The sequence below is a fragment of the Macrotis lagotis genome, chromosome 6 (assembly GCF_037893015.1).
Source record: "Macrotis lagotis isolate mMagLag1 chromosome 6, bilby.v1.9.chrom.fasta, whole genome shotgun sequence".
In the NCBI taxonomy this organism is placed as follows: domain Eukaryota; kingdom Metazoa; phylum Chordata; class Mammalia; order Peramelemorphia; family Peramelidae; genus Macrotis; species Macrotis lagotis.
Genome location: NC_133663.1, coordinates 220,111,743 through 220,127,331, shown reverse-complemented (window position 1 = coordinate 220,127,331; position 15,589 = coordinate 220,111,743). Strand labels below are relative to the sequence as shown.

Below are 15,589 nucleotides of genomic sequence, written 5' to 3'. Positions count from 1 at the left end.
AGCTATAGACATTTAATAAGGGTGGGATCATCTCCAGTTTGGGTAATTTGGAAAAGCCTAATGGAGAAGCTAGTAGTTGAGTTTAGTCATAAAAGAAGATAAGAGTGTGTTGGGGAACTAGGAAATGTGTGTAAATAGAGTACTCTGGATCCTACTATATCATGTTCTCTTCCAGTGATGTGATAAAACATAGGAAGATTACTGTGGTAACTGTATCGAGGATGAGTTAAAGGAAGAGACTGGGGGTGGGCAAAGAGAATAGTTAGAATACTATTTTCATAAAGTAAGAGGTAATGAGGGCTTGAGTCAGGGTGGTGGCAGTAGGAGCAAATAATGAGGAGTCAGAGAGACAGGAGAAGAAAACAGGACAGAAAAGACACCTGGAAACAAAAAAAAAGAAGAGAGTATTAATCAAGAAGCAGGCAGGGATAAACACTAGCATTGAATGAAGAGCAAGCAAGAAGGAATAGAACCTAGAAGAGATTAATTAGGCATCACTGGTGACCTTGAAGTACTAAAATAGTATGGTGGATGATGGAAGTCAGGCTGAAAGAGATTAAGAAATGAGGGGGTTGAAAGGCAGAGAATGTGGGATTTTTCAGTTAAGAAGTATCAAAATTTCAGAACTAGAAGAGGGTTTTTAGAGTCCAAGAAATAGAGACTAACAGAGACTAAGTGACTTGTTCAGGTCACACAGCTGGTAAATGACTGGGTGAGGATTTCAACTTAGGTCTTTCAGATTCAAAACCCAGTATAATATCCAGTCCATATCCTAGTTACCTAAATAGAGTGAGATAGGATGATAACACAAGAGGACAGCAGTCAAAAGAATGATTTTTTGTCTTTTAAGGATAAAAACTTAAGTACAGAGGTAAGTGAATGGGATGAACCAGAAGAAAGGGGAGTAGGGAGAGAGAGGAGAGAGATGGACAGAGATCAAAAAAGACAGAGAGACAGAGGAGAGAGAGAGAGAGAGAGAGAGAGAGAGAGAGAGAGAGAGAGAGAGAAAGAAAGAAGAATGAGGAGAAAGAAGGAAAGAGAAAAGGAAAGAGCAAAAAAGAAAAGATGCAGGGAGAGGGAAGGGAAGAGAAGAGATGAGAAAGAAGAGAAGAAGAGAATGGAGAGAATGGAGAGGAGAGAATAAAGGAAGAGAGGAGAAAAGAATGAAATAAAGAAGGGCATGGAGGAGAGGAAGAGAGATAGGGTAGAATTAGTAAATAGTATAGCAAGATCACAGAGAAAATAATAGGGAACAGATCACTCAAAACAACATATACTGAAATACTATAGCAGCTACAACTATCAACATCATTCACTGTTCTGATAGGGAGGTGGGAAGCTAAGATAGCAACACAACAGAAAATACAGTTAAGTTCTACCCCACAACTCCTCCCAAGGGACTTAGAAAATGTACCAGATCAAGTTCTGATGGGAAATTTGATTTAAAAAATCACAGTGAGTCATATTTCCAATTCAGACAGTTGGAAAGATTTGTGAAAACTGAAATTTGGGATCTTTCTAAGAATAGCCATGTCAGCACAAGGAAAGGTCACAGGCCAGGGCAAGAAGAGCCCCCACATTCAATACAGAGAGGTCTAAAGTTATGTAGGACACAAAATAGTTATTAATTGGCTACTTTGTTGTGTATTAACTCAACAACTGAGTTCTGGTTCATAGATCCAGGGTAGACTGAGTTGAGGACCAGCACTTGGGGATGACATTTCAGGGTGAGGTGCAAGAGCTAGTCTTTGGCTGTGGACTAAGCTGGGAGCAGCTTGAAAAAGAAGCAGCAGATATATAGCTCAGACCCCTGGGGTGAAGTGGGGTCTCAGTTCCAGCCTCCATCCCAGTCTGAAGCCTTCAATAGAATAATCAGGACAGGATTCCCATACCAAAGTGGATATAGCAACTCTGTTTCTTTGTAATGGAAAGCAGCTGAGCTCTAAGAAATGATGAAAAGTATTGATTCAGAAAAAGTTGCAAATTCTTACATAAAGTGATGCAAAGTAAAGTGAATAGTACCCAGAGAATGTTTGACTTTGAAACTGTGACCAATGCAATGATTAACTATGATTCCAATGCATTCATAATGAAACATGCTTCCTGCTTCCTAATAGAGAATAGATTTAGAGTAGATTGAGAGATTTTTGGGAGGATATGTCCAATGCAGTAAGTTGCATGCTTGCTTTTATACCAATTTATAACAAGGGATGCATCTTTCTTTCTAAATTGGGGTAGAGAGATAAGAGGGGGAGAAATAATCGATTGTTGTTAATTGGAAAAATTAATTAAAAATTAAATATTGATATAGGGGTAAGAATAAGAAACCTTATCCTAAGCAATAAAATCCTTACCAAAACTTGGTGTTTCAACTTCTGCCATCTCTGCAAAAGAAAAGATATGCCAATACTTAACATGTAACACTTTAAAAAAAGAAAATGCAAATTTTAATAAAGTCAAAGAAATTCATACCTAGGGTACCATTGGGAGTAGGCAGTAAGGTCATAATTGAGGCATCAACTACAAGGTAAAGAAAAAAGAGGAGAAACCTAAATAGATCTCCAAAAGAATCATTAATTTAACTTTGGGGAAGTTGGAGTTTGTAGATATAATTTTTTAAAATTACAGTCGTTTTTTCTTTAGTCTAATCTTAATCATAGAGGGGCCTTGCCCTCTTTGGGAAAACCTTTAGGATACAACTAGAAAGCTTCTTCCTTGTTCTCCTTTTTATTTATATTTTTATGTGCTCCAGAAATATTTCTTTGGTTCCATTTGTAGCAATTTCTTTCATGGAGTCTTGCTTTAAACATTAAGTCACAATAAGACATTAAAACCTACTGTAGAGAGTGCAGTTTCAAAGCAGTTTATAAGTTTGTACTTATATTTTATAATTTCATAAATACAAAGTTGACATGAAAATAAATAAAGAGAATTTCAGAGGAAAAAAGTTTGTTGTTTGATTAATTGATATATGAAACACATTGGTTCATGATACTATAGATGCAAAACCAGGAAAAGGAAAGAAAATGTAATTTTTTTGAGGCACCAGGGTGGACTTTCATGTTAGATCTGGAGTCAAGAAGAGCTGAGTTAAAAATATGGCCTCAGATAGTTATTATCAATGTGACCATGGGAAAATCATTTTATTTCTCTTTTTTTTGGTCTCTGTTTCTTTATGAGCTAAATGGTAATAATGCTAGCCCATACTTTCCAGGGATGTTATGATGATAAAATGAGATCATATTTGTAAAGCACTTTGTAAATCTTAAAAGTTATATATATATATATATATATATATATATATATATATATACACATATATATGTATGTATATATACATATATATATGAATGGTAGTTATCCTTATTTTGTTTTAATTTTAATTTTTTAGTATGTTGATTTTTACAAAAACAAAAGAAGGCTGCTTTTAGAAAATTATTGCTTGTAGCTTAACTTTTATGATACTTAGAATCAATCAGTTAATAAGCATTTAATTATTAGACTAGTTACTGAATATGAAAGGCAAATACATAAAGTGTATTCCATAGAGTCTCCAAGTCAATCACTGCTTGCAAAATTAGACATCAGCTTGATCAAGGAACTACTCTGGACAAAAAGAGTAGAAAATTGAATTATATTTTTTCTTAAAAACTAAAGATTCAGCCACAACAACTACAAAAATTCTAGTGTTTTAGATATAGAGTCCAGAAATAATCTTTATTTTCTTTTTTTGCTACCAGTTTTTCTCCACTTGCCCATTTATGTTAATTGCCTGAATATGATTGATATAAAGAGGATTTCAACAATTCATTTTGGGGTTAAAATCCTCTTCGAGTCATTACTGTTCCATCTTGGCACAATTTCTTGGTAAGTTATTAAGAAATGTGATCTCTATTAAGATTATCAAAACTATTTATGAATCTCTCTAATGAAGCATTTCAAATGATGACCTAATCTATTCAATATATTTTTTAGTTTCAAATATTACAAAAAAGTGAGTAGATGAACTTCAAAACATTTTACAACTAAATCAAGCTTATATTTGCAGTAGGGTACATATCTGTCAGCCAACAAAGACATATTCTAGGTGTGTCAAGGCACTTGACTGAGAATGCCCACGAGTAGATGTATTGACTGATATATGTATGTGTTCACGCCCCCCCACACACACACCCTTTCTGTTATGCATTACTGTTTCCATATTTTGTCATCTTCAATTAAAAACTAAACTAAACTAAACTAAACTAAAAAAGACCAATGATAAAACTGAATGAATGAAATCTCCTCTTTGAATAGACCCAGTTATTATTCTGGGACACTAGTTTCACTCAAGGAAAGGTCAACTTGTGGCTGGTCTACTGTGGCTGGTAGCAAACCCTCTACATGGTCCTATTGTCTCTAACCTACTAAATCAGTATCAATCAACAGTTTTTTCAATGAATCTAACACATTTCAGTTACTATCATACACAAAGATATTCTGGGTTATTTGATAGGGGATCCAATGCTATGGTAGTAAGAAGGCTTGGCTTGGAGCCAAGAACACATCAGTTTAATTGCTGATGCTTCTTAGCTGTCTGACCATAGTTGGATCACTTTTTCAGTCTCAATTTCTTTATATAAAAAATGGGAAGTAATAATAATATTTCCCCCTCATGGAGTTATTGTGAAGATCAAGTGAAATAATAATGTCAACTTTCCACAAATCCTAAAATTATACCTATATGAATTTATGCACAGATATACATAAATATATTCATGTATATAAATGTATGTACATATGTATAGATACATACACACATGTATATGTGTATATATGTATATATGTATATGTATATGCACCTGCTCTGCAACTGTTACTATTAGAACAATGCCTGGAGGAATGAAAAGCAAAGTGACTTGTCCATGAACACACATCCAGCAGTATTTGAACCCAATTCTTAAACAGGGTGTTCCAAAAGTCTCAGAGTAGTTTTAAGCTTTAATAGTTTAAGAAGTTAGTCAATGAGATATTTAAATAAACTCTTAAAGCTTAAAGCTTTCCTAAAAACTTTTGAGACACTCTGTATATAAATGTGAATTATTACTATTATTTTTCTAAGAATTAAGCATTGATAAAATAATCAATATAGATACTCTTTTTAAGGGTGAAATCTATGCAACCTAATATTATTATTCTTACACCTTCCAAGAGTCTGTTATTCTAAAATTTGAAAATTAGTAATATGTTCCTCAATTTAAATATGTGTAATAAATTACACTACTGTGGGCTCTCATTGGGAGTTCAATATATATATATATATGTATAAAGAATATTGGCCTAAAAGTTTCACGAGCCTGGTTCTAATTATTTATTTGCCACCAATTCACTCTGTTGCCATGATTAAGTCACTTGATCTCCACTTATTTGCATTACATGTCTCATAGGATTGTTGTAAGAAAAGGGTTTATGATTTCTTTGGGGTCTTAGTAAGGACACTCCCTCTGTCAATTTACATCTGTGCCTGATTTTCAATTTGTAGTTTTAGGGAGTTGTCTGGGGCACTGCAAAAGTACAGGACTTGCCCAAGGTCATACAGTCAATATGAGTGGGAGACTTGACTTCAACTCAGAGCTTACTGATAAAAACTCATGTTTTATCACCATGCCATCTGCCTCTAAAATATGAATTATTAAAATTAAAATCCTCCTAAAATTAGGGAATTAGGCCATCTCTTTTTTTTGGTGGGGGGAAGACTACTCAAGGTTAAATGACTTAACCTTGTCCAGGATCACACATTTAGTAAGTGAGGCTGGATTTGAATTCAGGTCTTCCTGATGCCAGGACAGATGCCTATCCACTGTGCCTCCTAGCTGCACAATTTCTTCTAAAAGACCTTTCTAGTATGAAGAGCCTCTGAATCATACTCTCTTCTTATTCCTTCCAACACCAGCATTTTAAATAGGTCCCACTGGATTTCTTAAGAAACTTTAACTTCTTGAAATTAGCTCATGTATACTCTTGAATTCTCTTGTTCACAGAGGTCTTTCTATAAATATTTTTTCTTTCCTTTGGGGTGCTGAAGAAAGACTCATTAAATAAGGCTTTCAAGAGAAAAAATTTCTCTCTATAAAGGACACATCTGATATATTGGTTCTGGCATTTGACCTGGCCATTCTTTTTTTGAGGTGTTTTTTTTGCAAGGCAAATGGGGTTAAGTGTCTTACCCAAGGCCACACAGCTAGGTAATTATCAAGTGTCTGAGACTGGATTTGAACCCAAGTACTCCTGACTCCAGGGCCAGTACTTTATCCATTGCACCACCTAGCACCCCACGACCTGGCCATTCTTCAGGAGAGATTTGAATTAGAACACTGATATTTTGAGAAATCTAAAGTACTGTCACTATAAACCATGAATTTGTTTTATAGCATTCTATATCCCAGATCTATCTGTTTTTTATGGGATGGATTTTTCAGGGTTGTGGGTTATTTATATTTTTAATGACAGAATTTGAACTTGACTAGTTTAGTGAGTTATTTGGATTTTTAAGATGGTATCTCCATGTCTTGCCTAGACTGATCCCACCAGTGACTGGCATGGTAACTTTGACCTGCTTTAGTTCCAGCTTGGACTGGTTTGACCATCACTGGGTAGCCTGGTACCCTCCACTCCCTTGGGTTCACCATATTGGTGCTATAGTTATTGTGAACACTCAATTCTTACTGTCGCATAGGACTCTTGAACTTAAGCTATCTCCAAACTTCAGCCTTCCCAGTAGCAAGTACAACAGATGTGTGCCACAAACTTGGTAATGTGGTTAACCTTCATCAGAACATCAGTTATGCTCAATTTTAATCTGGATCTCAGATATAATTTCATTAGAGGATAAAAAGAGAATATTTTCTTCAAAGTAATGATATGTAATATATTTATGTTAAATTTTATATAGCTACATATTGCATATATACTTAAATATGTACATGAAAATATATGTATATATGTATACATACAATTATACATACATACATACATACAGTGCTTTACAATACTCTTACCCGCCATGGTTGTTCCAGCTGATGAAGAGGAATTATCAGTACTTGTCGTAGGAGGAGGGGAAAGTTTAGAATTTATTTGATCTATTAAAAAAAGAAATGTATAAATTAATGTATTTAATAACTACTGAAAGCAAAATGATAGCTTCAAATAGTTACCAGCAGAGGGCAATTGCAGTCTGCCTTAGTTACATTAATTGATTAATCTGTCTCCCTTTGGTCTCTGACTCCCTAAACAGAAATGTAATCAAAAATCTTTGTTGCTGTTGTTAATGTTGTTATTGGTAGAGCAATCAAGTCCTTAAAAAGACCATCTAGTTCTTTGGATGAAATTCCACTTTGTCTTGTATTTACTATGCTAGATAAATGTAATGCTTAGTTTTAATTCTTTGTGATGATTCCTAAATGATATAATTGAGGTAGAGTCATCAGACAATTGACCTAATATAACTTTCAAAAGAAATGCAGATGGTGTGTCCTATTAATCCTATTCTTAAGTCACAAACTAGACCTGTAGATCTATTTTTTCTTTTTTTCTCAGTTTGGGTCAGGCTATTTGGGGTATGTGACATCTCTTTTTCTATTAAGTTCTATATTTTCAATAGATGCACAAAGTCATTTTAAAACATTAACTATTTTTATTAATATAATAAACATTTTTTGCAATTTAATTTAATTTCCCCCAGTTACACGCAAAACCAAGTTTCAACATTCTCTTCTAAAATCTTGAGTTCTAAATTCCTTCCCTCCCTCCCACCTCACTCCCCCTCATTGATAAAACAAGTTACTTGATATAGGTTAAAAATGTGTTGTCATGAAAAACATTACCACAATAGTCATATTGTAAAAGTAAACATAACCCCCCCAAAAAAAAGAAAAACCTCAAGAAATATAAAGCGAAAAAAGTAGGCTTCAATCTATATCTAGATACCATCAGCTCTGTCTTTGGAATGGAGTTCCCAGAGAATAATTTGGAATAATTAAAAGTTCATCGCTAAAATATTCTTTATCATAAGTCCTTCAGAGTTCTCTTGCATCACAGCATTGCTGAGAAAAGGTAGGTCATGTATAGCTGATTATCCTGCAATATTGCTGCTACTTTGTATACAGTACATCTCCCATTGCATTGGCTTATAGAAGTTTTTTATTGAGAGCATCCTGTTCATCATTTCCCATAACAGGACAGCATTTCATCTCAATCCCATACCACAATTTGTTCAGTCATCTCTCAACTGCTGGACATCCCCTCATTCTCCAGCTCCTCACATCTGAAAAGAGGAGCTATATATACATATACACATACATATATATCCCTATATAGGTTCTTTTTTCTATATATCATCTCTTCTGGAATACAGCCTTAATAGTGTCATCACTAGGACAAAGGGTAAGTATGATTTTGTAGCCCCTTGGGCATAGTACCAAACTGCCAACAAGTAGCTATTTAGCACTTACTATTTACTAAGCACCAGGAAAAGAGCCAGTCTGGCAACCAAGAAGAGCAGAGTTTTAGTTCTTCTTTTTAAACTTATAAGCTATATCATCATGAGCAAATCACTTAATGTCAGTGTCCAAGTCACTCCCTGTGATTCTAAGTTAATGTATGAATTGAGGTACTTTCCATTCCAGGAATTCTTTTTTAATGATGAAATTATAGGTCCAAAGGAAAGGAAGGAGAAAAGGAAGGAAGAAAGAGAGAAAGTAAAGAAGAAAGAAAAATGAAGGAAGGAAAGATAGAAGGAAGGAAAAATGGAAAGGAAGGGAAAAAGAAAGGAAGGAAGAAATTGATCAAGTAATAACTTTCAAAGGGGAAGAAAAGCTATTCAGGCTAGATTCATATGATATCAAACACTTAAAGATACATACATGTTAGATGCCAGATAGATAAATAGAAAAGAAAGAAAAAATAAAAATAACTTCATTTGAGGAAACTCTCATATCAGTCATCTTCATGTCAAACACAGATCAAATCCATGTCTTCATGCACAATCTCTCTAACTCTGCTCCAGTGTCCTCATACTGGAAATGCCTCCTCGCTTAAGATCTTTTCCTTTGTTTGGTGACTTTCTTAATTACTTTTCATTTGGAGATGAACCAGTGGATTTCTGGAGTGGAGCCAAGATGTCAGTGTGAAGGTAATATGCTGCTGGAGCTTTACCCTAATAAAGATAAATGAAGCCTCTATTATGACATTCAAAGTATAGATCCCATCAAGAAAAAGAAAAGATTCAAAGAAGTTTTCAGTGGTAGACATAGTAGAGGATCTTCAGTGAAAGTCTGTCTCTTTGGTGGGGGGGGGGGGGGGTAGGGAAGTAAAGTCCAGAGGTGGGAGAGCAGGAAAGGCAGCAGGCAGCTTTTAGCCACAGTGTAATTCAGGTCCCAACAGATGTCCTGGCAGCTAGATATCAAGCCAGCAGAGAGGATCTCAACCCCAAAGTCTGAACTCTGGGAACACTGGAGCAAAGATAGGATTGGATCAGGAACAAACCACTGCTAAGGTAGAACCTGGACATAAAGGAGGAAACAAAGCTCTGCAAAGGCAAGGCCTGGACTGTACAGGCAATATCTTGGCCAACTACAAGACAGAAATCAGACCCCCTTCCTAGCAAAAAAATGCTTGGATTTAAAATTCCTATATCCTAGGAGCAGATCTAAATTAACAAAGATGAGCAAAAAAGCAAAAAATGCACTCACTATAGATAAGTACCTCACAGACAAAGATGATAACAATGCCACATCTAATGAAGAAATCAATGAAAAATAACTCACAGGGGAAGTATCAAAACAGTCTGTAAATTGGACTGAAATACAAAAGCTCATGGAAGAGCTTTAAAAAAAGAATTTAAAAGAACCAAAGAAGAGGGGAAGCTAGGTGGCACTGTGGACAGAGCATTGGTCCTGGAGTCAGAAGGACCTGAGTTCAAATCCAGAGTCAGACACTTAATAATTACCTAGGTGTGTGGTATTGGGCAAGTCACTCAACCCCACTGCCTTGCCAAAACAAACAAGCAAAAAAACAAAGAAGAGAGTAAGAAGAAAAATGGAAAAAAATGAGAGTCATGCAGGAAAATTAGGAAAATTGACCAGAGAATCCAACACCTTTAAAAAAGAAACACAAAAGATAGTTGAAGAAAATAAAGCCCTAAAAACTAAAATTGAACAAATATAAATCAATGAATCTATGAAACTATCAAAAAAATAAAAATATTGAAAAAAATTGAAGAAAATGTAAAGTACCTTTTAGGGAAAACAAATGACCTGGAATATATATCCATGAAAGACAATCTACGAATCATTGGACTTTCTAGTGAAAGCCTAGATGAAAAAAAAAGGAACCTGGAAAATGTCATCCAGGAAATTATGAAGGAAACTGTCCAAATTTGCTAGAACAAGAAAACAATATAATCATTGAGAGAACACACAGAATCCCTCCAGAAAGAGACACCGGGATAAAAACTCCAAGGACTGTTATAGCCAAATTCCTGAATTCTCGAATAAAGTAGAGAATATTGCATGAAGAAAAAACAAAACAATTCAAATACAAAGGAAACACAATCAGGCTCACACAGGATCTATCAGCCTCAACACTGAAGGATTGGAAAACCTGGAATAGCATATATATGATAGCAAAGTACCTGGAATTACAACCCAGAATTTACTACCCTGCAAAATTCAGCATATGCTGTCAGGGAAAAAGATAGATGTTCAACAAAACAGAGGACCTCCGAATTTCCTGACATAAAATCCAGAATTCAATCACCAAATGCACAACTCAAGTGTTGCATAAAAAGATAAATGAAAAGGGGAAGGAAAAAATCAAAACAAAACAAGACAAATGGTGGTCAAGGCCATCATTTTGTATGTATCTCTAAAAGGGAAGATATGACACTTCTAATTCTTGAGAACATTATTTCTCTCAGGATAGTTAAAGGATCAAATATATCCAAAGAGATTAGACTTAAAGGATATGAATATAGTTGGGTCTTGTCTCTCCATTGAAGAGGTCTAAGATGATAGCACTATGTTTAAAACAAAAAGCCCTGATTTAAAGCGGGAGTGTTAACTTTAAATTTAAACATCTCATTATCCACTGATCCACTTTAATTCTGCTATGTCAATAAAGCTTAGCTCCAATCATTTATAAAGTTCTCAGGTGAGATTTTTCATAGCCTCCCAATACTTAGTTGTAGTTAATTAGATTGGAGTTTGACTTAATCTCTGTTTCATTTAACAAAGGATTAAGTACTTTAGGTGGGGAGGGCAGGTAAAGTGAGAGAGAAAATAGGTCTGGGGGAGGGGTACAAATAGTTCAAGAAATGGTTTGGCTTTGGATGATATTTTGGCTCATGAGGAGGGTTATGTGTCCCTGGAGTGTACTTGAAAGGGGGCTAAGATAAGATAAAAAAATGATTATAATTATAATTTGATGTAATTTGAGACAATGCTGCTTATCAATTAATCAATCTGTGAATACTTTGATAATAATATGAGTTTATCAAGCCATCAAATAATCAAACTGTGATTGATGACATCTGATCAATAGTACTAGAACAATATATAACACCAATTAAAGAGACATAGAGATTTATATTTATGAAGAGAAAGAAGGGAGAATGTGAATTCTGAGTAAATTATATTCAATAGATTTGACTCAGAGAGGTAATAAGATACATTCTCACTTGAGTTTAAAAATTTTTCCTAATCAACAGGAAAGGAGGAGGTGAGGAAAGGGAAAGATAAGGGAAGAAGGGACTGATAAAAGAGAATAAGTGAAAATAAACCAACAGTTAAATTGTAAAAGAAAAGTCAAAAAGAAAAGGAGGTAAAATTTTGGAGAGGAAAGGAAAGAGAAAAATACAAATGGAGAAAGATAGCATGGAGGGAAATACAGAAATAGTAACTTTAACTGTAAATGTGAATGGGATGAACTGTTTCATAAAATGAAAGCAGATAGCAGAATGGATTAAAAACAAGAATCATAAAATATGTTGTTTACAAGAAACACATCTGAGGCAGAGATACACACAGGGTAAAGGTAAAAGTTTAGAGAAAAATTTATTATGACTCAGCTGAAGTAAAAAATCAGGGCTAGTGATCCTGATCTCAGATAAAGTAAAAGCAGAAATCGATCTTATTAAAAAGGTTAAGGAAGGAAACTACATCTTCTTAAAAGGCACCAGTGGTAATGAAGCTATATCACTACTAAACATGTAGGCACCTAGTGGTATAGCATCCAAATTCCTAGAGGAAAAGCTGAGTGAATTACAAGGAGACATAGATAGCAAAACTTTCATAATGAGGGACCTCAATTTCCCTCTCTCAAAACTGGATATCTAACCACAAAATAAACAAGAAGGAAGTTAAGAAGGTGAATAAAATCCTAGAAAACAGATATGACAGACCTTTGGAGAAAATAATGGGGATAGAAAAGAATATACCTTTTTCTCAGCAGTATATGGCAAAATTTGCCATGTACTAGGACACAAAAGCCTTAATCAAATGCAGAAATACAGAAATAATAAATACATACTTCTCAGACCATGATGTAATAAAAATTACATGTAATAAAGGGTCATGGAAAGATAAACCAAACCTAATTGGAAATTAAATAACTTTATCTTAAACAATGGGTGGATCAAATAGCAAATAATCAATAATTATATCATATCCAAGAAAATGATAGTAATGAGACATCATACCAAAATTTATGGGATACAGCCATGGCAGTTTTGAGGGGAAACTTTATATATCTAAGTGCCTATATGAATAAAATAGAGGAAGGAGATCAATGAATTGGTTATGCAACTTCTAGCTTTCCAGCTTTTCTAGCTTTTAAAAAGTTAGAAAAAGAACAAATTAAAGTTCTCCGATTAAATACTAAATTAGAAATTCTGAAAATCAAGGGAGAGATTAATAAAACTGAAAGCAAGAAAACCATTGATCTCTTAAATAAAACTAAGAATTGGTTTTATGAAAAAGTCAATAAAAATAGACAAAGCTTTGGTTAATCTGATTTTTAAAAAAAGATAACCAAATTACCAGTTTCTAAAAATGAAATGGGGAGGAACTAGTCACCTATGAGGAGGAAATTAAAGGGTAATTTGGAGCTACTTTGTCCAATTGTATGCCAATAAATTGGATAACCTGAGTGAAATGGATTAATATTTACAAAAATACAAACTGCCCAGATTAACAAAAGAGGAAATAAATTACTTAAATAGAGAAATTGAAGAAACCATCAATAAGCTCCCTAAGAAAAAGTCTCTAGTCCAGATGGATTTCTGAGTGATTTCTACCAAACAATTAAGGAACAATTAATTCCTCTTTTGCATAAACTATATTAAAAAATAGGAGAAGGAGGAGTTCTGCCTAATGCCTTTTATGATATCAATATGGTACAGATACCCAAACCAGGAAAAATGAAAACAGGCAAAGAAAATTATAGATCAATCTCCCTAATGAATATTATTATTAAATAGAATTTTAACAATGAGACTTATTACTCAGTTATTACTCAAGTTATTACTCAGATAATACACCATGATCAGGTAAGATTTATACCAGGCAGGCAAGGATAGTTCAATATTAGGAAAACACTCAACATAATTAAACATATCAATAACAAAACCAACAGAAATCATGATTATCTCAATAGGTACTGAAAAAGCCTTTGACAAAATATAACATCCATTCCTATTATAAATACTAGAAAATTTAGGAATAAATGGAGTTTTCCTTAAAATAATAAATAGTAAGCAATAATGGGGGAAATTGTAAAACTCAAAATAAATAAAATCTTTCAAAGATATAATAATAATAATAATAATAATAATAAATGGTATATATCTAAAATCATAAACAAATATTTTATGTAATGGGAATAAACTCAGAGCATTTCAAAAAAACCAGGGATGAAACAAGGATGCCCATTATCACCATTACTATTCAATATAGTATTAGAAATGTTAAATGTAGCAATAAAGGAACAAAAAGAAATTGAAGGAATCAGAATTGGCAATGAGGAAGTAAATTTTTCACTCTTTGCAGATGATATGATTGTATACTTAGAGAACCTAGGAAAATCATCTAAAAAAACTCCTTGAAATAATCAGCAACGTAGCAGGATATAAAATAATCCCACATAAATTATCAGCATTTCTATATATGAAGAACAAAGCCCGAGAGCAAGAGATAAAAAGAGAAATTCCATTTAAAATGACTATAGACACCAATAAATACTTGGGAATCTACCTCCCAAGATAAACCCAAAAACTGTATGAACAATTCTCACTCAAATAAAGTCTGATCTAAATAATTGGAAAAATGTCAATTGCTCATGGTTAGGTCAAGCTAATATAATAGAAATGACAATGCTACCCAAATTAATTTATTATTCAATGCCATACCAAATTATTATTACTACCAATAAAATTACTATTTTACCAAGCTAGAAAAAAAATAGAAACAAAATTCATCTGGAGCAACAAAAGGTCAAGAATAGCAAGGGAACTGATGAAAAAAATGTAAAGGAAAGTAGTCTAGCTCTACCAAATCTAAAACTATACTTTAAAGCGGCAGTCATCAAAAGTGCCTGGTACTGGTTAAGAAGTAGAGTAATAGATCAATAGATTAGGATAGATTTAAAAGAAACTGCAGTAAATGATTACAGCAACAAACCCAAACTCACTATTTGATGAAAATTGTTGGGAAAACTGGAAAATAATATGGCAAAAACTATGCATATACCCACATCTCACACCCTATATAGAAATAAGGTCAAAATGAGTACAGGATTTAGACATAAAGGGGAAACATCAGAGATAAATTAATAGACCAAGAAATACTCTTATCAGATCTATGGAAAGGGGATAAATTTATGACCAAACAAGAATTAATGTACTTTAAAATCTGAAAAATGAATGATTTTGACTTTATTAATTTAGGAAGTCTTTACACTAATAAAATCAATATTGCAAAAATTAGAAGGAAAGCAGAAAGCTGGGAAACAATCCTCACAATTAGGGATTCTGATAAAGGTCTCATTTCTAAAATATATAAAGAATCAAATTTATAAGGTTACAAGTCATTCCCCAATTGATAAATGATCTAAAGTTATGAATAGACAGCTTTCAAATGAAGAAATTAAAGATATATATATATATATATATATATACACATATAAACTCATATGTAAAAATGCTCCAAATCATTATTGATTAGAAAAATACAAATTAAAACAATTATGAGGTATCAGCTCACATCTATCAGATTGGCCAAGATGAGAAAAAGGGAAAAGGATCAATGTTGGAGAGGTTGTACAAGGACTGGGACATTGATGCATTGCTGGTAGAGTTGTGCATGGATCTAAACTTTCTGGAGAGCAATATGGAACTATGCCCAAAGAATAATAAAAATGTTTGTTTTCTTTGATGTAGCAATTTCAATTCTAGGGACCATATCATAAAAATCATATCATAAAACCATTAAATAAAAACCATAAAACCAATCATAAAAAATAGGAAAGGTCCCACATGTTCCAAAATATTCATAGAAGT

At 33.6% G+C, this 15,589-nt stretch overlaps 1 protein-coding gene across 10 annotated transcripts in view; it reads right to left on the bottom strand.

Moving 5' to 3' along the window:
- The window catches only part of ADGRG2 (adhesion G protein-coupled receptor G2), a 163,333-nt gene that overhangs the window by 74,366 nt on the left and 73,378 nt on the right, over positions 1-15,589 (bottom strand). For 7 of the 10 annotated variants that reach the window (XM_074192322.1, XM_074192313.1, XM_074192321.1 and 4 more), the window contains 3 exons: positions 7,038-7,118; positions 2,473-2,520; positions 2,355-2,384 (listed from right to left, as the gene is read on the bottom strand). In XM_074192322.1, coding sequence (XP_074048423.1) covers positions 2,355-2,384; positions 2,473-2,520; positions 7,038-7,118 — 159 coding nt within the window. The remainder of the gene's footprint in view (positions 1-2,354; positions 2,385-2,472; positions 2,521-7,037; positions 7,119-15,589) is intronic. The other 3 variants (XM_074192316.1, XM_074192318.1, XM_074192319.1) reach the window with 1 other exon arrangement.